The 23,137-nt window shown below is 45.0% G+C and overlaps 1 protein-coding gene across 2 annotated transcripts in view; it reads right to left on the bottom strand.

Annotated features, from left to right (window-relative positions):
- Positions 1 to 23,137, bottom strand: part of POU2F3 (POU class 2 homeobox 3) — a 227,703-nt gene that overhangs the window by 24,112 nt on the left and 180,454 nt on the right. For both annotated transcript variants that reach the window (XM_075328791.1, XM_075328792.1), the window contains exons 4-6: positions 16,243 to 16,344; positions 13,268 to 13,370; positions 3,722 to 3,798 (exon numbers count right to left, since the gene is read on the bottom strand). In XM_075328791.1, the coding sequence (XP_075184906.1) occupies positions 3,722 to 3,798; positions 13,268 to 13,370; positions 16,243 to 16,344 (282 nt within the window). The remainder of the gene's footprint in view (positions 1 to 3,721; positions 3,799 to 13,267; positions 13,371 to 16,242; positions 16,345 to 23,137) is intronic.

Raw genomic sequence — 23,137 nt, 5'->3', positions numbered from 1 at the left:
TACTTTTTCCCACAAAAAAGTTACTTTAGCACCAGATTTTGCATTTTCACAAGGGTAACAGGAGAAAAAGTGTACCGCCCCTGCAGCAGTCGAACCGCTCGGATCCAAGTGTCACTGCTCGTGGCTCGAGGGTCTCCAGACCCAGAGGTGCAGGGTCACTATAAAATGTGATGGGGGTCTATTTACAGGGGAGTATTAGATAGTTCGTGACGCCACCCGTGGTGTGTGGTAATAGGGAGTACCTCCGCTGCCGTTGGGGAGTACCTGGGGCGATGGAGCGGTGCAGCCAGATGACGTTACCCTTCACGGGTAGGGAAGGCCTTGGGACTCTGGATGGTTGGATGGATTGCAGGGGTGGCGCAGGCTCGCTGGGGCAAGAGGTGATCAGGTACTTACTCAGAAGGAAAGCAGACGCTGACAACGTGGTAAACCAAGTCTCTGGGGGCCGCTGCCCTCTTGGGGGAGCTCATCCGGGTTCCGTCCCCTGCAGTACTGCCTGATAGTCCGGAGCCTGCCTCCATGCACAGATTTTAGTAATCCAAGTGGCCCGTAAGCTTGCAGCTGTCCGGGTCCCGCTCCCCACTTTTTGGTGTGAAGTAGCTGTGCTCTCAGGAGCTCATGCCTGGAATTTCAGTGGGCTGCTTTGGTTGGAAAGCCCTATCCCCCTCGTTGCGCTAGTGCCCCCGATCTCTGAGTTGCGTGGGGACAGTCCATAAAGGCCCTATCATCCGCAGGTTAATTGACGGGTTGCTTGAAGCCTCTCCCCAACCTAGGGTCCAGTACCCCAACGTGCTTTCAGTCCCAGACCGGCTATTGTACTGCTGCTGACCGTCCTCCTAGACTAAGCCAGGCACCCAGTCCCAATATCCCGCGACTAGGTCTCCGACTCCTCCGGGTCTAGACCACAGTCTGCAACCCAATCTACTTCCCCCCTGGGAGCTCCAACTCCCAGCTTCTCTCAAGCTCCTCACTGCTCAAGGGCTCCCACTCAACTGACTTGTCACCTCCCACCTCCCTGGATGACCCCTAGGTGGGCAGACCTGTTCCAGCTTAGCAGCCCACTGGTGTGCCTGACAGGGTGTGGTGCGAGGTGTGATTGGGATTTTGGATGCTGATGGAGGCAGTGCTGCAAGTTGGGAACCCAGAACCACGAGCGGTTGAGTCCTGCACTGGGAGATAAAGAGCGTGCAGTACCCTGTGATGACCTAACTAGTCCAGGGGCGTCACAAAAGCACCGTACAATTTGTTGTCTCTTGAGTCCGCCAATACCCCATGTGTTGTGGAAAAATACTATTTGGGCACACGACAGGGCTCAGAGGGGAAATAGCGCCATTTGAATTTTAGAGTGCAAAATTGCCTGGAATACATAGCAGATGCCGATGCCATGTCGTGTTTAGAGAGCCTCTGAGGTGCCGGATAACATACACCAATAATATGGGACAGTCAAAAAATCAAATTTACCATAGAAGACACCTGAGCATCAGAATTGGTTGTCATTCCCTTTTTTCCCAGGCCTCCTGATGATCCGAAAAAAGGGTGGGGAAACGCGTCGCGGCTGTGCAGATTGCACCTACTCAAGGGAAGTAATTTATTTTTATAATGGCATCTATGACTGTCTATTGGGGCAAGGATGCTGAACTGGCATTGTACCAGTATGTGATATGCGCCTAATGATCGTTGTTTTTTATATAAATTAGGTTGGTCACGGCTAGTATTTAAGTTATGATCTGTGTGCACTAGTGTGGAATCAGAGTCGGAAGACCATGATTTATTGTTGAATTTCTCATATGGTAGGATAAGTGAAGGGAAAGCAAGGGATAGCCAATTTGGAACAGGGGCGCTCAGTTAAGTTAGGGTGTCATACCCTCCGTTGGCAGGTAGGGGTCAGATATAGGTATATACTAGGGTCATTGTTTTACTTTATTGAGTATATTATCTCTCCAACTTTTCTGACCCATATTGCTATTAAAGGAGATTTTTCTCCAAATTTGTTCTGACCTCTACTGTCAAGCATTTAGAACAATTAACATATAAAGTATATATATATATATATATATATATATATATATATATATATATATGTCTATCTATAAAGAATATCAGAAAATATTGTTTTTTTGACGATCCCTCCTAGTTATATGGAACAACCCTTTGCTACTAGTGTGTGTGGGTGATTCACCTGGGCAATTTTAACAATTGAATAAAGAGATTTTTATAGGGATTTGTGAGCCCCTGAGGTGCCTAAACAGTGGCGCTCTCCCGCAAGTGACCCTATCTTGGAATCTAGACCCCCAAAGCAATCTATCTAGATGGCTGGTGAGCACTGTGAAGGGTAGGAGCACCATTTGATTTTTTAAACAATAAAATTGTCTGGAATTGTCAGCGGACACCATGTCACGTTTGGAGACCCACTCATGTGCCTAAACATTGGAAACCCTCCACAAGTGACCCCATTTTGGAAACTAGACCTCTCAAAAAATGTATCTAGATATTTGATGAGCACCTTGAACCTACAGGTGCTTCACAGAATTTCATTAGGTTATGCCATGAAAATAAAAAAATTTTACCACAAAAATTTTGCTTTAACGCCAAATATTTCACTTCCACTAGGGAAATCAAACTGAAGTTATATAATACACCTGACGGAATATCTCAATGTATCAAAGTTACACTCCCCCTAGTGGTCTTCACTGTATAGTGCAGCTGTATAAGTCATCAAGGCATATGGGGAGGAACAGATACATCCAACTCAGAATTCTGACTAAACAATAAAAAATAAATGTCTCAAGAGGAAAATATATTACCATACATCATATGCCACCATACTGTCATAATGTTTGTTTTATTGTGTTTGTATTTTGCTACAATAAAGACATTTTTTATAATCATACATGAGAGGGATTTTTGATAAGAATACAGGTTACAATATGTCCTGTAATAACATGAATTAGCAGTAGCTGCAAGTTAAAGGGGTATTCCCATCTCCAAGATCCTATCTCAATATGTAGTAGATGTAATAATAATAACAATAATAATAATAATAATAATAATAATAGCAAATATCTCCAATTAGAAATGTAGTATAGTTCTCCTGATATAGGCAAGTCTCTTACTTCAGGTGCAGGACATTGCAGGACCTTAGGAATCCATGGTTACCACCTCAAGCAAGTAACTAACTGTGATAATATTCCTAGTTATAACCTTGGATACATAAGCTACTGCAATGCCCTGCACATGAGGTAAGTGACATAGTGAATCAGGAGAACAATACTACATTTCTAATTGGAGGTATTTGCTAATATTATTACTACACCTATTACATATTTGGATAGGATCTTGGAGATGAAAATACCACTTTAATTCTTATATGTTAATAACAATATTGAGCAGAAGTAATTTCATTCTATTGATTCGGTCTCAACACCAGTCCCGGTCTCTCATGTGACCCCTCAGGAAAATTAATTGCCCACCCCTGGTGTAAAGTTTTACTTTGTGACAGTGACTGACAATTCACTATTGTGTAGCCTTAGGACAACATGGTAATATTTCTGAAAGAGCTGATTATCATATTTTCATTATTTTAAAATTTATAATTTACCAAAATATATCTATATTTCAATTCTAAAGGAATTTCCAAATTTCGGTCCTATATGAATTGATGGTAAGAAGAGAACCCTGGGAAGACTTTATCGGAGCTTTGTCATCGTATGATGCAACCTACCTGGGAGGCCAAACCCATTCCAGCTTGAGGTCCACCCTGCTGATGAGGCAGAGAGAGGAGATTTGGTTGCAGGAGACCTAGGGGTATATGAATTGTGGTCAAATATTTTGTGTGTGTTCACAAACTACAAAAATACAGAAATAGTATAAAAATGCTTAAAAGTATACTAGTGAGCTACTCAAAGGAAAATTACAACTGTATCTCTCCAATATTTGAACCTTTTGTATTCGCATTTGGACCACCGGTCATGTTTTTAAATTGTATTTGTCCCCAGGTCGAAAGTGTTCAGCAACTGCTTGCTCTTATTTTATTCCCCCTGCTCTCCTGAATTTTCCTTTTTTAATCCAAAGATATGGGCATTAATAGTTAGTGATCATTTTTATGTTCTTAACCAATAGAGTGTGACTCACAAAGTAGAGTAGCCTAAGGACACGCCCCTGAGGATCCTGGAAGCCACACCCACTTGTAATAACATGTAAATTAGCAACAAATAAAGAGGTCTATATCTCCTGAATGATATGGCAGATTTAAAAAAGAAAAAAAAGGAATGCACAGATGCAGATGGAATAAAATAAGAGACTTGGTGACAAGTCCTCTTTAACCACTTATAGCAGCCTCTATGTGTGCAAACAAAAAACAGGCACAGGAAGTATGATCCAGAAAAGTTACTTCACAAGAAGTACAAACATTTATTGAAATAAACATGTCTGGGCTAGTGACAGGTTAACCCCATAATAATATGGCCTATTTGTGACTTTAGGATGCAGACCCCTTTTTTACATCTGGTATATGTCATCGTATGTAACAAGAACTTTGCACTGCATTATTGTAGCCTATTAAAGTGGTTCAGAGACTTTTTTTTCATTCCACAAAATTTAGGGATGTTTCTTAATGAAAAGTAAACTTTTCAATGTTTCTGCACTTAAAACAGTCATGTCACACAAAATAATTACGGTAACTATTATCATTTGCAATATGTCTTCTTCATGTGTTGGCATCATGTTTTGTAAGTTCTTTTTTTGAGAAGGAGAATTAGAAAGTTTACAAATTTAGCAGAATTTTTTTACATTTCCAAAAAACTTTCAGGAACCTGTTTTTTTAAGGGACATATTCCGTACTCAAGTGGGGCTGTAAATTAGAAACCCCCCACAAATCTCCCAATTTTAGAAAGTGCCCCATTAAAGTATTGAAAATAGTAGGTAGGAAATTCTTTAAAGGGGATATCCTTTAAAAAATGTGTCACCTGTCTGCACCAATGAACTAACAGGCAGATGGTTTCGTATATTTTTGCCGGCACAGAACAGTAGCAGACAACTTCTGCCGGTGATTCAACAGCTTCCACTGATGTCACGTGGAAAAAGCAATTGCTTCCTTTCCACTCTGCTCTTTTGATGGAATGTGACTGCCAACGATATGCGGATTAGCTGCCGGCTCCTCATTGCCTAACTGTGGGAAGCCAGCTGTCAATCATCATGATGCTGGCAGTCACAGCCCACCGACAGAGCAGCCCGGAAGAAGAAGAGCCGCCCTACTGATGTGGAGCAGCTGAACCACCAGCAGGAGCAATCAGTGAGCACTTTGTGCTGACACCGGGTACAGCAGGCGCATACTAAGAAAAAAAAGGCCCGGACATCCCCTTTAATCCCTTACATGTGGGAAAGAAATCCAAACATTTCTTTTCCTGTAAACTGCACCCCTCTTTGAATTTGTCTTGGGAATTAGTGAACATTTTGACGGTACAGGTGTTTCATGGATTTGTATTGCATTGTGCTGGGAAAGTAAAAAAAATATATTTTTAAAAACTATGTTGCTTTATTTATGGGTTTTTTTTACAAATAAGAGAAAAAATAGCAACAATATATTACACAATTTCTCCTGAATACAGTAATACCCTATATGTGATCAACACCACATGGCAGCCCTCGGAAGGGTAGGAGCGCCATTTGGCTTTCAGAATACAACACTTTTTGGGTTACCATATTGCATTTGTGAGCCCCTGAGGCTCAAGTATATTTAAACCTCCACAAGTGACCCCATTTCGGAAAAGAATATGAGAAACATTTGGAATAATGATGGGAGAAGGTTCCAACATTTGGTATTGTTGATGAATTCAGGGAGATTTGCTTACATTCACACTTCTACACCGGTAAGCATTCCTATCCATGTGTATTGCTTTACTGAAGAAGCTGGTTAGACCATGATTCTCCAGTAGATGCCACTCTACTTCCTCGCATCTTTACTTTCTACCTCACTCTTTGTAAAATATCTGTTCTACAAGTTCTACACGAGTTTGTCTCCTTTACTGGAGAGACAATTTGAATATTTCCCAGAGGGGCATTGCAGCTATAAGTCCCCTTACCTGGCAGCCAGACTGGCTTGCAAAGTCTCCTTAAGGAGAATAGTGTTCCCCCGTGGTCCCCACATAGCTTTCTCATGAGCCAGATCAGACACCCCCATACTTTGCACTGACGAGGGGCAAGCACCCCGAAACACCGTGTCTGCAAATTGGGATTCTGATCTGGCTTATATATCCTGAGTCATATTGCAAAGGATTGTTGAAAATCCACTTGTGACTTTTAGGATCGCTACTTCCAATAGGTGGCGCTGTGCTAGAGTTTGTCTCCTTTACTGGAGAGACAATTTGAATATTTCCCAGAGGGGCATTGCAGCTATAAGTCCCCTTACCTGGCAGCCAGACTGGCTTGCAAAGTCTCCTTAAGGAGAATAGTGTTCCCCCGTGGTCCCCACATAGCTTTCTCATGAGCCAGATCAGACACCCCCATACTTTGCACTGACGAGGGGCAAGCACCCCGAAACACCGTGTCTGCAAATTGGGATTCTGATCTGGCTTATATATCCTGAGTCATATTGCAAAGGATTGTTGAAAATCCACTTGTGACTTTTAGGATCGCTACTTCCAATAGGTGGCGCTGTGCTAGAGTTTGTCTCCTTTACTGGAGAGACAATTTGAATTTGTTCTACAAGGTACGTTCTAATATTTACCACACACCAATATTCGTGTCTGGGACTATAACTATGATTTTGGCAAAAAGAAAATTACTTTGCTGTTTTTAGTTAGTGTCAGGTAGTTTGTTCTGAAAATTTAGTAAATATTTTACATACAAAGTTTATTTCATCGGTGAGAAGAGAACTAAAATTTCTGTAAAGCATTGATCACTCACAGCTTGTGTGTGACGTCTGCCCGGGACCACAGACTCAGGATGGCTGTCATGGACAGACTAGAGGCTAACCGCCCACTCTGCAGGATCCTGAGGGCCCTGAAAACATTTAACCCCTGTACAGGGATCTGAAATTACAACAAGGTCCAGAAGGTCGCTGCCTATGGAAGGCTGCAATCTGGAGAAGAGTAGTCGCCAGGCAGGGTCAAAACCAGGAGACAGAAAAGGGACAAAATTGGCAGATAAGAGCGTAGTCAGGAAATCAGGCTAAAGTCAAACCAAAGATGGCAGCGCAGTACAAAATAAGACAGGCAGGAGAGTAGTCAGTGAACAGGCAGAGGTCAAAACACTGGGATCAATAGTACAGGAGCAGGATGTGAACCAGGGCCACAGCAGTAATACCACAAGACTATATCTGGCAGCTATCAGCAGACTGGAAGAATAATAAGGCTTAATGCGCACGCTGCGTTTTTTGTCGCGTTTTTTGGTACAAAGTCTATGAGAAGTCAGATTTGCTATGTGCACCTTGCAGTTTATTTGTCAGCGTTTTTTTTGTCAAAGGGCAGCATGTTCATTCTTCTAGCGTTTTTGTCAACATTTGTCACAAAAAAACGCATCAAAAACACATGCTGTCAATTTGGTGCGTTTTTGGTGCATTTTTCATGCATTTTTGGTGCACTCTTGGTGCATTTTTGGTGCATTTTTGTCACAAGAAATGCATCAAAAATGCATCAAAAATGCACCTACATTACAAGTGTTTTATTTGACATTTCCAGGCTCTTTCTGACAAGGCGCAGTTTTGGTCGCAGTTTGGGTGCAGTTTTGTTTGCAGTTTGTGTGCAAAAATAACTGCAGCATGCGCATGTAGCCTAAGAATGGTGTGGTGCCTTCCCATTAGCCCTGGCTGAAAGGTGGTGACTTCAGCTGAAAGGCACACGCCGCCACAGTCAGCCAGTGGTACTGCAGGTCCTAGTGAAACCCAGATTAGTGGATGGGAGGAGCCTGTGCCCACCAGAGCCACTTACTCCTCCCCCATCACCAGCACCCAGCACTGCCCATGGCGGGAATACGGCGGTGTCTGGTGAGTGATTGAAGCAGAAGTCGCAGGAGCGGACTCTAGTGGAGACGTGACATTGTGTCCTCACTGTACCCATCTGAAGGTTTGGATGTCACATCTATGCGAGTTCAAAACCTTGGCACATATTGTTGCTTTTAGTTGAATTTACCGTTACCCATGTAAGTCACTTGCCACTTCAGGTAGGGTGCAAACTGTATTTTAACTTCATAGTAGAGTGCGAAAATGAAATGTGACCATTTCCAGAATGAATTAAAATTTACTGCATTTACTTTAAAGTCAAAGTGCACTCCTAATAATAAATCTGCCCCAGTTTATGCCTCTGGAGAAAGTAATTATAGTTTATTCGGGTGTTTCTCTCATAAACAGGAAAGTTTAATTTTTATTATTTCATTCCGCATTGGCTCCTAAAAGGTCTACTCAGTTCACATGACTTCAGTTTGGAGTCTAATTAAAAAAAACATTGGAGTAATTGTTCCCAGAAGTGAATATGGCTTTGATTAATGAGGCCGGGAGAGATGACTGAATCTAGTATATCTTATAATTTGAATATTGACAGAGAGATAAGTGATATAATTAGACGTCATGTGTAAGAGCATTCAGTACTCTGGAATCCTACTGCATACGAATCCGTCAATGATACATTTATTAGAGATGACATGATCATATACAGTAATATAGAATAGAATCGGAGGGTCATTCTCTTTCATGACTTATTGCATTATGGAAACTATGCTTTTCTAATACTTGGAGGCGGCTGTATGTTTAAAGCATTTCTTAAAGGAATTTTCCACTTTTAGTAAAGTGGACCCCATTTAATTACTGTAATGTAAAAACACAGACAGATAGAACTGTCTGCAAGGCCCGTTTCACACGTCAGCACTGACGTTCTTCACTGACGTGTAAAACACGCACATGTCCCTCCATGTTCCGTGATTCACAGCACACGTGGATTGTCCATGTGCAATCCGTGATCCGTGATTGCAAATGGACATTACTCACCTGCCCCCGCTCCTGCTCTCCATGGTGTTGAATTCCTCGAGTCTGCAGCGTCCGCCCACCGCTCTCTGCAGCTACTTCCTGGTCAGGTTTTCCTGCTCTCATGAATGTTCATGAGCCAGGCAGGAGCTGCAGAGAGCACAGAGGCTGCACAGCAAATCGCAGGCAAGGTAAGTTGAAAATATTTATTATTTATTATGTCCGTGATTTTCTGGTAAGTGTTTCATGGTCCACACACAGATCACACCATAGTGTGGTCCATGGGTCATCAGTGATGCCAGAAAAAAACTGACTTGTCTCCGTGCAGAATCACGGACACGCGTGTACGCTGCACGGAGACACGTTCAGTGAAAAATCACTGATGTGTGAGCAGACCCATTGATTATAATGGGTCTGCGTATGTCACTGATTCTGGTACGTATTAAAAAAAGCACATACGTACCAGAAACACTGACGTGTGAAGGGGGCCTAAGGCAGCTGAAATGTGGTCATCATTTGGACCTTTCAACTGTACAATGACCCCAAGGCTTGGCTTCAGTACAAGTTCAAGAAGATACTTGAGTGGCTGTCACAGTTGCCTGACTTGAACCCCATATAAAATCCTTGGTGGGATATAAAGAAAGTGCTTGCATCATACAAACACAAGAATATTAGTAAACTGGAGGCCATTGTCCATGAGGAAAGAGCTAAGATTCCAGAGGAACGTTGCCAGAAGCTGATGTTTGGATCCGCATCATGTTTGCAGCAGGTCATAATAACTAAAGATGCTCTACTAAGTACTTAGGTCACTGATCATATGGAGGTGAATAGTTCTGAGACCGTAGCAGCCACTAAAAATAGCATTGTGTTGAATTTGGAGAATCCACTGGTTATATTAGTTTTGTTGAGGTTTACTAGTTCTCTAGTAATACTGTCTAGCTCAAGAGGCAATTTGCATATTTAACTTCCCAGAGGAGCATTTCATGGCCTATAAGACTCCTCACACAGGCATGTCAATCTTCACAAGGTGAAATGTTATATCTTAAACCCCGATCAGAGGCCTCTCATAGAGCCAAATTATATTTCTTGCTTTGCACTGATGAAGAGCAAACACCCTGAAACATATGTCTGCAAGTAGTGTCTGGTTTGTCTTTCATCCTTAAGTCATCTGGCAAGACTCGTTAAAAGGCCGATATTGATTTTTAAGATTGCTACTTCCAGTAGGTGGCACTAGAATTCAAGTCCTTTCTGAAGAGAAAATTTTCAGATCTCCTTTTGATAAAACAGTGATTTTATCAATACAGCACCAAGCAGACCAGTAACAGTGTCACGCCAGGTGCGAAAGGACACCTTGCGAGCAGTGCAGCACAAAGGAAAGACCAGGGAAGATGTACCAGAAGGCCCTGATGATAGGGAAAGGGAAGCGGGGGTCACCTCCTAAAACTCACCTGAGTCTGATCCCTGCACTCCCTAATGTCCCTAAAAGGGTCCTTCCCCATCTGTGCTTTCATGTGCCAAGGCCCTAGCTGGCCCTGAGCTCACCCTGGCTAGTGTGTGGGCCAGCGAGACACTAGTCTTGCTACTGCCATAAAACAACACAAGGAAGGGAAGACAAACTGGTGAGAAAAGACACAACAAATAGCACTCCTAAGTTTCTTCAGCAGGAAACTTCACAGCTGCAGCTGAAACAAACACATCAGCTTCTCTAGAGACAGGCTCCTTCAAAGTAGTCAGTATAGAAAATCTACCACCAGCATGGAGTGAATGAACAATGAGACCAGCACTCAAAACTTGAGATAATATTTATAAGGATTTAATCCATGAAAGCACAGTCACGGTACAAACAAAAAAAACGCATTTCGGCTAGACTTTAGCCTTTATCAATACTATTAATACTATATAATAGTATTCATTCCCTTCGCCATATTTTGAGAACCATTAGTACAATTTTCCGTCAGCCTGATTTGTATGAGAGTTTATTATTTTGCATGACAAGCTGCTATTGTAATAGGTACCATTTTATGATAAATGTGACTTTTTGATCACTTTTTATCACACTATTTAAGAGGCAAAATTATCCCAAAAACAGTTATACTAGATTAAAAATTATCTAAAGAAGAGAGAACAAGGATTTTTATCAAAACTGCAGCAAACAGACCACATATTGGCACATCCCTGGAATTGGGATCTCTGTCCCTACATCATTCTGTTCTCAGATTACATAACAAAAACCTGACAGCTGATACATGTTGCCTGATCCATGGACAGACAACATTATCAGATAATGGCTGTACGATTTCAATCAGATATGTTTGAATCTGAAAATTTGCAATGTTTCAGAGAAAAGCATACCGTATTTTCCAGCGTATAAGACGACTTTTTAAACCCTGAAAATCTTCTCAAAAGTCGGGGGTCATCTTATACACCAGGTGTCATCTTATACGGCGGTGCACGGTGCTGCATGAGCCCATTGTTTAGTAATGCCCTTCCTACCGGTCTCCTTCTTACACACAATAAATATTATTCTCACATGTCCTCCGTTCCCGCGGTGCCTTCATCTTCTTCTGGCAGACTGCAGGCCCATAGACCCCTCTGCGATAGCATCCTGTACACAGGGCTGCTGCCACTGCTGTCTTGCGGTGCCGTAAAGCATTCAAATGCAGTAAAGCGCTGACAGCAGGGGCGGCGGCCCCATGTACACGACGGGATCATGGAGGGGTCTATGGGCTTGCGGTCTACAAGAAGCACTCCTCCGTGATCGCATCCCATACACGGGGACGCTGCTGTCAGTGCTTTACTGCAGTTGAATGCTTTACACCACTGCAAAGCATTCAACTGCAGTAAAGCCATGATGGCAGACAGCAACCCCGTGCATCGGATGCTATCACTTGCGGTCTACAAGAAGCAGTTGAGGTCACTGCGGGAACAGAGGAGAGCTGAGAATAATGTTTATTAAGTGTTAACAATGGCATAATAGGGGACAAGAAGGGGACCAGTAGGAGAACATTACTAAACAATGGGCTCATTGCTACAACAGGGGGGACAAGGATGGGCACATTACTAAACAATGGGACCATTACTGCAGGGGACATTACTAAACAATGGGCACATTACTGCAGGGAGAATTGACTAAACAATGGGCACATTATTGCAGGGGACATTACTAAACAATGGGCACATTACTGCAGGGGAAATTACTAAACAATGGGGATATTACTGCAGAGGACATTACTAAACAATGGGCACATTACTGCAGGGGAAATTACTAAACAATGGGCTCATTGCTGCAGGGGACATTACTAAACAATAGGACATTACTCAGGCCGGTTTATACTCTATCATATACGGTATATCCCAAACTCTATATTTTAACTGGAAAAGTTGGGGTCGTCTTATACGCTCAGTCGTTTTTTCGCTTGAAAATACGGTACTTTAAAAGCTTTTTCCGAGGCGTGACAGGTCTCTCCCAATACACGCATGCAGGGAGACACCTGTCAGTGAAACTTACCTGGCTGGTATCAGCTGTAAGATTCTATAAGACAAACAGATCTCTGACTGCTATAAGGATTTATTGATGAATAATCAACTATAAAACATGACCATTTACTCTGCGCTGAAATCAGAAGTTTCTGATTTTGTTGTTTTATCTCTTAAACTTTATTGCATTTTTTATATATATCGGAAAATTACTTCATATTTTTATTTTATATTTTGTCTGCAAAAATATGTTTGAATAGTTCAAATAATTATTTATTGCATCTGTATACGTTGGTTTGCCAACCGTATTAGCCAAGTTTACAACTATTAGTATTAATGTATCTCATTGAGTTCTAGGTATGGAAATGCCTGCAGGTTCCCAGTGCTATAAAATAAGAGATTACCGTGAAGAGGTTTTGGGGCTCTGTTGCATTGATCAATTCAATAGCTAAATTTCTCTTTATTCATATGTTCATGGCAGTAATGCAGATTCCATAGTCATTTTTCCATTTTTCCATGTAGCTATTGTATTTTTCAGGCCAGTATTCACACAGCAGTTACTGCTATTACATGTATTCCCCTTGCATAGTCACTGGTGTGCATACCTTATCTCCATATAGTGATGTTTTTTTAGGTTTTTGCACCCAGTTCAGACTTAGAATGGTGTTCCAAACGTTATTTCTTTATTTAAGTGCTATAAATATGTGACATGCACTGTCACTCGCAGAAACATTTTTCTGGCCTTGCATTGCAAAGATCTACACTTGGCCTTCAAAAGATAATAATACACTCTGTATACGACAAAACCGCAAATATATGATAAACCGTGAATATTACCTTGCTGGACAGGCTGCGACTGCGTAAGAAGGAACTGGGAAGCCGACTGTAAATGACTGGGGACCAATACTAGTTGTTGGAGGGAATGTAAAGATGTCATATCCTGCAAGAAAGGGAAACATGATATTCTTTTCACAATCGGATTTTATTGTAAGACGTAATGAATGTCCCGAAATGTTGTTAAATAATAATATTAGCAAATACCTCAAATTAGAAATGTAGTATAGTTTTCCTGATTAGCTATGTGTCTTACCTCATGTGCAGGGCATTGCAGCAGCTTGGGTATCCATAGTGACAATTAGTTGCTCGTGATTGCATCCATGGATATCTACGTTGCAGTGCCTTGCACATGAGGTAAGAAACATGGCTATATCAGAAGAACAATACTAAATTTCTAACTGGAGTCATTTGCTTTATTACTATTAATGCACCTACTACATATCGGGATAGGAACTTGGAGATTGGAATACCCCTTTATGTTCTATCCCCAAGTTGTGAGAGGGTCCTAATTATGGGCAACTTGCTAATACTGATTCTACGATACATAATAGTAAAGAATTATTGGCCCTTGTCCCCAGAATCCAACCCAACTTTCAGATTATTGTTTCAACAGTTTACCCAAAAGGCAGGGGTCAGATGAGCTTATGGCATCTGATGGGGGACATTCGGCTCAGACTGGAACCAAGTGTCATCATACTGTGATCAGATCACAGGTGCACAATAGATGGAGAGCTTAATTTCTCCTTCTTCTCCATCGTCTGTCTTGGTGTATATCAGACTGCACTCTGATGTCCTCAGTTTCATCGCACCCATAGACTTGTATGGGTGAGAGTGAGCCAAGACTCGCTGACAATGCAGCATGATGCGATTTTTTTCCTCATTCCGATTCAGTGTGAGAAAAAGATTGCAGATTTTTTTATCGCATTCCCCTCATCCGATTTATACGCTCTAAGCCCTAAGTAAAAATGTTCCTGGTACTTGATGATCTGCTGTGATATCCCTGGTCACATTATTTATGAAGTGTTAAGCAGGTTTTACACGCAGTGACATCGCTAACGAGATGTCGCGTTGGGGTCACGGAATTCGTGACGCACATCCGGCCTCGTTAGCGATTTCGTTGAATCTGACACGTACGAACAACGAAAAATACTCACCTTATCGTTGATCGTTGTCCGGTCATTGTAATCCCAAATATCGTTGCTGCTTTTGCATGCAGGTTGTTCGTCGTTCTTGAGGCAGCACACATCGCTAAGTGTGACACCCCCAGGAATGACGAACAACAGCTTACCTGCATCCTCTGGCAACGACATGGGCGTGTCTTTCCTTCGGCTGCTCTCCACCCCTCGGCTCCTGTTGGCCGCCTGCCGTGTGACGTTGCTGTGACGCCGCACGAACCACCCTCTTAGAAAGGAGGCGGTTCGCTGGCCACAGCGACGTCGCAAGGAAAGGTAAGTCCATGTTACGGGGCCTAACGAGTTTGTACGCCAGGGGTAGTGATTTGCCCGTGATGCACAAACGACGGGGGCAGGTGCGATCAGCAGCGACATCGCTAGCGATGTCGCTGCGTGTAAAGCCCGCTTTACTCTCAATCCTTTTCCTTACAGCACAAATCCAAACCAAAGGTTTAGTTCTTTCCAAGTGGAAGTTCATATGCAGCACTGGGCCCGTATGCTCTGTGTATGAGGTCCGTGACACACTCTAACAGCATATGGACCGCTTATATGTTCATCTGAACAAGCCCTAAGTTCACCTGTTCTTAAAGGGAACCTATCAGTAGGATCAACCCTCCTAAGCCAACTACATGGTCATGTAGTTCAACAGAAAGTGGAATAAAATGATACCTTGATATTTGTAACTAGATGTCTTATTCCTCAGAAATCCATTTTTATCTTAATATGTAAATGAGCTGTTAAGATCTTTGGGCCGGACATAGATCTGCCTCAGAATTTGCCTCCAGAGCTTATTTTACATGAAAGGGAGCTTTACCAGTGTGAGATCAGGAGAGCAGACTTTCAGTTATTATATGTTTCACACTGATAATGCCTTCTTTTATATAAAATAAGCTCTCGAGGCAGATTCTCAGGGAGATCTATGTTTGGCCCATAGATGTTAACAGCTCACATACATATTAAGAAAAATGTGGATTTTTTTGGAATAAAGGCCGCTTTACATGCTGCGATCTCGCTAGCGAGATCGCTAGCGTGCATGCCCGCCTCCATCGTTTGTGCGTCACGGGCAAATCGCTGCCCGTGGCGCACAACATTGCTCGGACCCGTCACACTACTTACCTGCCTAGCGACGTCGCTGTGACCAGCGAACCGCCTCCTTTCTAAGGGGGTGGTTCGTTCGGCGTCACAGTCACGTCACTAAGCGGGCGCCCAATTGAAGCGGAGGGGCGGAGATGAGCGAGACGAACATCCCATCCACCTCCTTCCTTCTTCATTGCGGGCGGCCGCAGGTAAGGGTTGTTCCTCGTTCCTGCGGTGTCACACATAGCGATGTGTGCTGACGCAGGAACGACGAACAACCTGCGTCTTGCAACAGCAACGATATTTGGGAATGGAGGAGCATGTCAACAAGCAACGATAAGGTGAGTATTTTTGCTCATTAGCGGTCGCTCGTACATTTCACACGCAACAACGTCGCTAACGAGGCCGGATGTGCGTCACGAATTCCGTGACCCCAACGACATCGCGTTAGCGATGTTGTTGCATGTAAAGCGGCCTTAAGACATCAGATCGCAGCTATGAAGGCATCATTTTATTGAACTTTGTATGACCTACATTCCCATATAGACGGGTTACGAGGACTGATCCTACTGACAATTCCCCTTTTAAACATAATAATGATGAAAAAATCTGCTAACATAACCTCAGATAAACAAAAAGTGGAGAAGAAAAGTAGAGGAATGGAGGAACTAGGGTATCAAAAAGAAGTAAAGTAGGAATGGAAAATGAATACAAATGAAGACTTACCCCAGGCATTTGCCCTCCACCCATTAAGGACCCCTGAGAAAGATGGCATGGTCGGTGCGGGATTCCAGACTGCAATGTCTCACTGAAATCTTCAGTTTTAATCTAGAAAATAAAGGAATCTGGGTAAACTTTTGTGTATTTGGAGCTGCTGCTGGGATAGTACATGGAACAATGGTGCTACTAATTTGCCTTTGTTGCCATATTAAACATCACTTCTGCCAGTGTTTTCATTAGTAAAATATAGTAATTAGCAAGCGCACAACTATTTATAATGTGTTCAACATGGGGCTTAGAGCTGCACTGAAAACCATAAGGGTATGTTCACACAGCATTTTTTTCTGGAGCTCAAAGATGTCTGTTTTTCAAGCAGAAGACGCTTCAAGAACTGCTCTTTTAGTCTGGAATCTTAGTAAACCCATGCAAACACGGGGGAGAACATACAAGCTCCTAGCAGATATTGTTCTTCACAGCATCAGACCCATAGAATTTATGAGTGATTTTGATCTGTGACTCGGTTTAAAGGGAACCTGTCACCAGATTTGGTGACTATAAGCTGCGGTCACCACCAGTGGGCTCTTATATACAGCATTCTAACATGCTGTATATAAAAGCCCAGGCCGCTGTGTAAAACAAAAAAAACCCACTTTATAATACTCACCTAAACCGTCGCTGCGGTGGATGTGGGTCAGATGGGTGTCTCCGTTCTCCGGTGACGGCGCCGCCTCTTTCGGCCATCTTCGTCCTCCATCTTCTGAAGCCGCGGTGCATGACACATCTGACATCATACACACTTGTTGGCACTCAGGTCCTGCGCAGGCGCACTTTGATCTGTCCTGAGAAGGGCAGATCAAAGTATTGTAGTGCGCATGCGCGGGACCGGCGAATGTGTATGATGTAGACGCGTCACCCCGGCTTCAGAAGGATGATGAAGATGGCCGAAAGAGGCAGCGCCGGCACCGGAGGACGAAGATATACATTTGAGCCGCAGCGACGGTTTAGGTGAGTATTATAAAGTGTTTTTTTTGTTTTACACAGCGGCCTGGGCTCTTATATACAGCATGTTAGAATGTTGTATATAAGAGCTCTGTGGAGGTGGCTGCAGCTTAAAGGGCAAAAAAACTAGTGACAGGTTCCCTTTAAGGCCGGTGTCACACTTACGAGTGCTTCGCGTGTATCTCGCGCGAGTCTCGTGGTGCATCGCCCGTCACGGACTCACACTCTCCCCACAGGAGCGGGTCGGTTGCATGCGTCTCTATGCAGCTGAGACGCTCCTGTGAGGAGAGTGTGAGTCCGTGCTGGGTGAAGTACCGCGAGACTTGCACGAGATACAGGCAAGGCACTCGCAAGTGTGACACCGGCCTAAATATACAGACATGTCTCCATTAATTTTTTGGTGCATTCCCTGCCTACAAAAAACTGTTTTGTGAAAAGTTCCATAGACTATAAGGGTTGTGTGTTCTGTCCGTGAAGAACTACAGATAAAACATGTACATAAAAAAAGAATGTCTCCATGAGGTCTTAGGGTATAGAGTGCCAATGCAAAAGTATTCATCCCTCTTGGCTTTTTGCCTATTTTGTTACATTATGACCTGTACTTAAATATTTTTTTATAATCCCATTTGTGTGTGATGCAACAGCACTAAATAGTCTAAGTTGTGGAAGTGAATTGAGAAAAATATAGGCAAAAATTATTATTTATGGGATAAAATAAATAAAAATTGCCATGTGTATATGTATTCACCCCTTTTGCTATCAAGCCCCTAACAATTTCTGGTGCAAACAATTACCTTCATAAGTCACATGCTTCATGAAAAGAAGTCCACTGTGTGCAATCTAAGTGGCCTGGGGGTCTGTCTGTACATACACACCTTTCTTGAAAGGCCACAGAGGGTGCAACACAATTAAACAAGTGGCACCACCGACCAAACAACACCATGAAGACCAAGGAGATCTACAAACAACACCATGAAGACCAAGGAGATCTCCAAACAATACCATGAAGACCAAGGAGATCTCCAAGCAACACCATGAAGACCAAGGAGATCGCCAACCAACACCATGAAGACTAATGCAGGCGTCACACGAGACGATCTATCCTGCGATATGTTGTCGGGGTCACGGTTTTCGTGACGCACATCTGGCATCGTTTACGACGTCTTCCCGTGTGACACCACGAGCGACGCAGAACATTTGCAAATCGTGTATCATTGACATGTTGCTCATGTTTTAAAAAGTCGTTTATTTTTCTTTGCGCTGGTTGTTCATCGTACCTGGGGCAGCACACATCGCTCCGTGTGACACCCCAGGAACGATGAACACAGCTTACCTGCGTCCCGCGGCTCCCGCCAGCTATGCAGAAGGAAGGAGGTGGGCGGGATGTTTACGTCCCGCTCATCTCCGCCCCTCCGCTTCTATTGGCCGGCCGCTGTGTGACGTCGCTGTGACGCCGAACATCCCACCCCCTTCAGGAAGTGGATGTTCACCGCCCACAGCGACGTCGCTCAGCAGGTAAGTACGTGTGACGGGGGTTTAACGACTTTGTGCGCCACGGGCAACTAATTGCCCGTGACGCACAAACGATGGAGGCGGGTACGATCGCTTGTGCAATCGCACGATAGATTGTATCGTGTGACGCCCGCATAAGGAGATCTCCAAACAACACCATGACAACGAAGTCAGTGACAAATTTGTTGAGATGTACAAGTCAGGGTTGGGTTCTAATAATATATCACAATCGCTGATGATTCCCCCGAGCACCATCAAATCCATTTTACTGAAATGGAAAGAACATGGTACCACAACAAACCTGTCAAAAGAGGGCTGCCCACCAAAACTCTCAGCCTGGGCAAGGAGAGCATTAATCAGAGAGGCAACACAGAGAGCAAGTGTAACCCTGAAGGAGCTGCAGAGTTCCAAAGCATAGACTGGAGTATTTGTCCATACGATCACAATACAGTACAGTACATTCCATAGAGCTGGCCTTTATGAATGAGTGGCCAAAAAAAGCCTTTAATTATAGCCAAAAATTGGAAGGCTTGTTTTGATTTTGCCAAAAGACATGTGGGAGACTCCCCAAATGTATGGAGGAAGGTGCTATTGTCATATGAGCCCAAAATTGAGCCAAAACTTTTTGGCCACCAAGGTAATCGCTGTGTCTGGCACCAAACCAACACAGCTTATTATTTTATCGTATTTATTGTGAAATTTTAGGTTGTGAGATAGCAAAACAAAGAAAATACCAATGGGGTGAATACTTTTGCAAAGCACAGTATTCACAAAGGGTGGATTCGCTGTAGGTTTTCTCTCTGCGTATCTACTGTGCATTGCAGTAGTAGAAAAGTGGATGAGATTTTATCAGATGTCAAATAAGTGTGAAATTCATCTGGAAATTGACCTTTGGTGTGGTGCGGATTTTAAATCTGTAGAATGTCAGTTTTTACTTGGGATTACTAGTGATTTTACTCTTTGCAATCTTTAGGGTAAAATCCAGAGTAATTCTTCAGCCAAAAACCGTATATAACTCACGCTGATTTTGATGCAGATTTGAAGTGGATTCTAATATGAATTTGCAACAGAATCCATCACTGATTTTTTTCCTCTAAATTTACTTTCCTTGTGGATGTAACCTTATACTGTATGTAGTGAGCTTTTATATCTTCATATCCTATTGACTCCCAACAAACATCTGATTTCTGTATTTTATCAACCGAAAATTCAACAAAGGCTAAGTGCATCAAGACACTGAATACCCTTTGTGGAGGGGCATACCGAGGGTCCTTGTAATTGGGTTTCTGTGCTCAACAGGACCATAGAGCAACCACTAGTGATCACCATAAACGTGACTGTTCTGCCCAGAAATAACCAGTCACAAATCATCTTAAATATGGCAATGGTACCAACAAAGTGATTAGCCTTTGGCCAATGGTTGGAAAATATATGATACTTTCTTATAGGTAACCTCTCACATGATGCATGCTGACTGAACTATGGGCAGCATAAATCAGAGATCGGCTTCTGCACTGCAAAAATGAAGGCTGGGCCAGGGATGAAGTGATCAGTTACAGAGCTACACCTACTCAGCTAGACTGACATGTCTTTCCCTATACATCATGACTAATTATGTTGTTCCCGGCTGCATTTGTAGCACCCATGGGACAGCGTGTAGTCAGGCACGGGTCTCGTACCTATTTTACTCGTCACCAGGCCGGTGTGATGGTCTGGGATGTCGCGGTGGCCTGCTCGGCTTCGTGCCCCGAGGAACCAGAAATCCTTGTTGCCTTCCTCCAGGAGTTTGATGATGCACACCAGGGGGTGGGCCAGGCGGTTGGCTCCGCCCACCGAGGAGCTCACAACTCTGGAGGCGGGAAAACCAGGCAGATGAGCTCAGGGAGAGCTTGAGTGGAGAGTCTAGTCAGGGAGGAGGAAGTGGAAGGAGTAAACAAGTAAGAGTAGACAAGTGGAAAAGGAGAAAAGCAAGTGAGGTGACAAGAAGGAAGGAAAGCCTGAAGGGTCCAGCTTTGTGCAGGGCCAGATCAGCAAGGTCAGCAACGGCGGTGACTGTCTGGAGGGGGACCGTTTGGAAGTTCCTGGAAGGACCCCGGTGGCTGTGTGCCCGGTGGTCTGGAGCAGTGTTCTGAAGGACAGTCAGCACCAGGGCAGGGGCTCTCGGACCCCGGCAAGGCTAGGAGTCGCCAGATTTGCCAAATCCGTCAGTGAAGGGGATGCAGATCCCCCAACACCAAAGACAACAGCCCAACCTGAAGCAGAGAGACACCGCCACCGCCACGGCACCAGTTTCTCAGGGCCAGCGCCTGCGGGCAAAGTGTAGAGCTCCTCCGGCCCAGATTGTAGCCGGGGAGCGGGTAACCGGAGGGAATCCACCGCTACCACAAGTCAACCATAGGTGCAAGGAAGAGGGACATCACCGTCACCTACCGGGAGTGCAGGTGCAGCCGTCTGTGGGACCGTCCTACCAGCCGTTTGGTTTACCGTACAAACTGTGTCCGTGTCTCAGGCTGAGTGAGTACCACAGTGCCGCAAGGCACAGCGCTGCCCCCGCGTCCCTGCGCCCACCAGGCCCCCGCACCTCACAAACCATCACCGGGCCCCGGGATCACCAACCCCTGCCCACGGAGGGGCAACACAACACCTGGCTGCTCCGCATCACCATCCCGGGATCCCCGTATTGAGCAGCGGTGGTGAAATCACCACAACCGTGGGTGGCGTCACGAACTATAACAATCCCCACACCCCAAACAAACCCCCCTTTCACTCACGGGCGAGGAGTGTCGCTCGAGAAACCCCGGGATCCGGCCCACGGCTCGAGCCACCACTGAGCAGCTGCCGGACCCGAGCAGAAGGGGTGAGCGTAGTGTGCCGACACCCTCCTCCCCGCCCGCGACACCTCCCTCCAGGGTCTGATGTCCACACCAGGTGGGGTGGAGCCAAGAGGTTGGCCCCGCCCACCGAGGAGTTCACAGGCCTGGAGGCAGGAAAAGTGAGAGATTTGTCCTGGAGGTTGAAGTGAGAGGAGTAAAGTAGAGTGTGTCTGGGTTTGTGGCCCAGGCACTGATAACAAGGTTGGCAGACGGTGGTGGCCGTCTGCAGGAGTGGTGAATCAATGCGGAACCGTAGGACCGGGGTCGGGCGTTGGCCCGCCGGTACCGACCGGGGAGTGAAGTGAAGCCAGCACACACAGGCAGGGCCATCGGACCCCGACTAGGCTTGGAGTTGCCGTCAACAGTCAAATCCGAGTGTGACAGGAACCCCAGGGGTTTCCTAACAGCCAAAGACCCGTTAGAGGGCAACCATCCGCACCGTGAGGGTATACAGCTACCGCCTAAGGCTAGAGACCCAAGGACCAGCGCCTGCGGGCAAACGGGCTCCTCCGGCACCCATACACCGGGGAGCGGACTACCGTTGGGGATCCATCATAGTCAAAACAGTACACAAACGTGCAGGGAAAGACAGCCGCCATCACTTGTCCGGGGAGAGACACTGCAGCCGGCTGCGGGACCCGTCCATCCAGCCGTTTGGTTTACCGAGGACTTTGTGCATCTCTTGCTGAGTGAGTACACCTGTGCCATCCGGCACCGCGCAGCGCTGTCTCTGCAACCCTGCACCTCACCAACCCAGCCTCCCCGTCATACCACCGGGCCCCGGGACCACCGACCCATACCCACGGAGGGGGAAAACAACATCCCAGCTGCTCCCCACCATCGCTTTCGGGATCCCTGTCACCAGCAGCGGTGGTGCCCATCTTCACCACAACCCTTGGGTGGCGTCATGGACTAAATCCCCCAAACCAACCACCCTTTTCACTCACGGGCGAGGAGCGCCGCTCGAGTCCCCGGATCCGGCCCACCGCTCGAGCCACTGAGCAGCAGCCGCAGCAGCGCCGGACCCGAGCGTTAGCGAGCGAGCGCAGCAGCGGCGTCCTCCCCGCCCGCGACAATGGCTTTTGGCGCTGAGGCGCGGGGCAGCGGTGCCGATAATAAGAGTCTAAGTCAAATGCTGCAGTTCCAGGTGTCTTTCCACTCCCCTGAGTAGTACTAGTCATCCGCTGTGATGAGCCCCGTCGACCTTGGATAAGTTAGAAGCAGTCATCGGTGTTTGAAAGAAGAAAGTCCTTTGTTAGAGTTGCCCTACCAGCTGTGAAGAACCTGGGCTGAGCGCTCCACTCCAAGCCGCAGGCCCCGTGAAGAGATGAGAAGAAAGTTGTGATGGTGTTGTGTTCCAGAACTGGTGTCCCGGGTTGACTGAATAGTGATTGTTTGAGTGTGCTCCTACTTCTACCCCTGCTGTATTAATCTCTCCCCACTTTGGACCCAGCAGGAGCTCGCCTTCCATCCAGCTGCTAATCATCAGCCTTTCTCTTGGTGCTTAAACATCCCAT

Source organism: Anomaloglossus baeobatrachus, chromosome 11 (assembly GCF_048569485.1).
Source record: "Anomaloglossus baeobatrachus isolate aAnoBae1 chromosome 11, aAnoBae1.hap1, whole genome shotgun sequence".
NCBI classification, from domain to species: Eukaryota; Metazoa; Chordata; class Amphibia; order Anura; family Aromobatidae; genus Anomaloglossus; species Anomaloglossus baeobatrachus.
The sequence above is the reverse complement of the archived record's forward strand: the minus strand, read 5'-3'. Positions and strand labels throughout refer to the sequence as shown.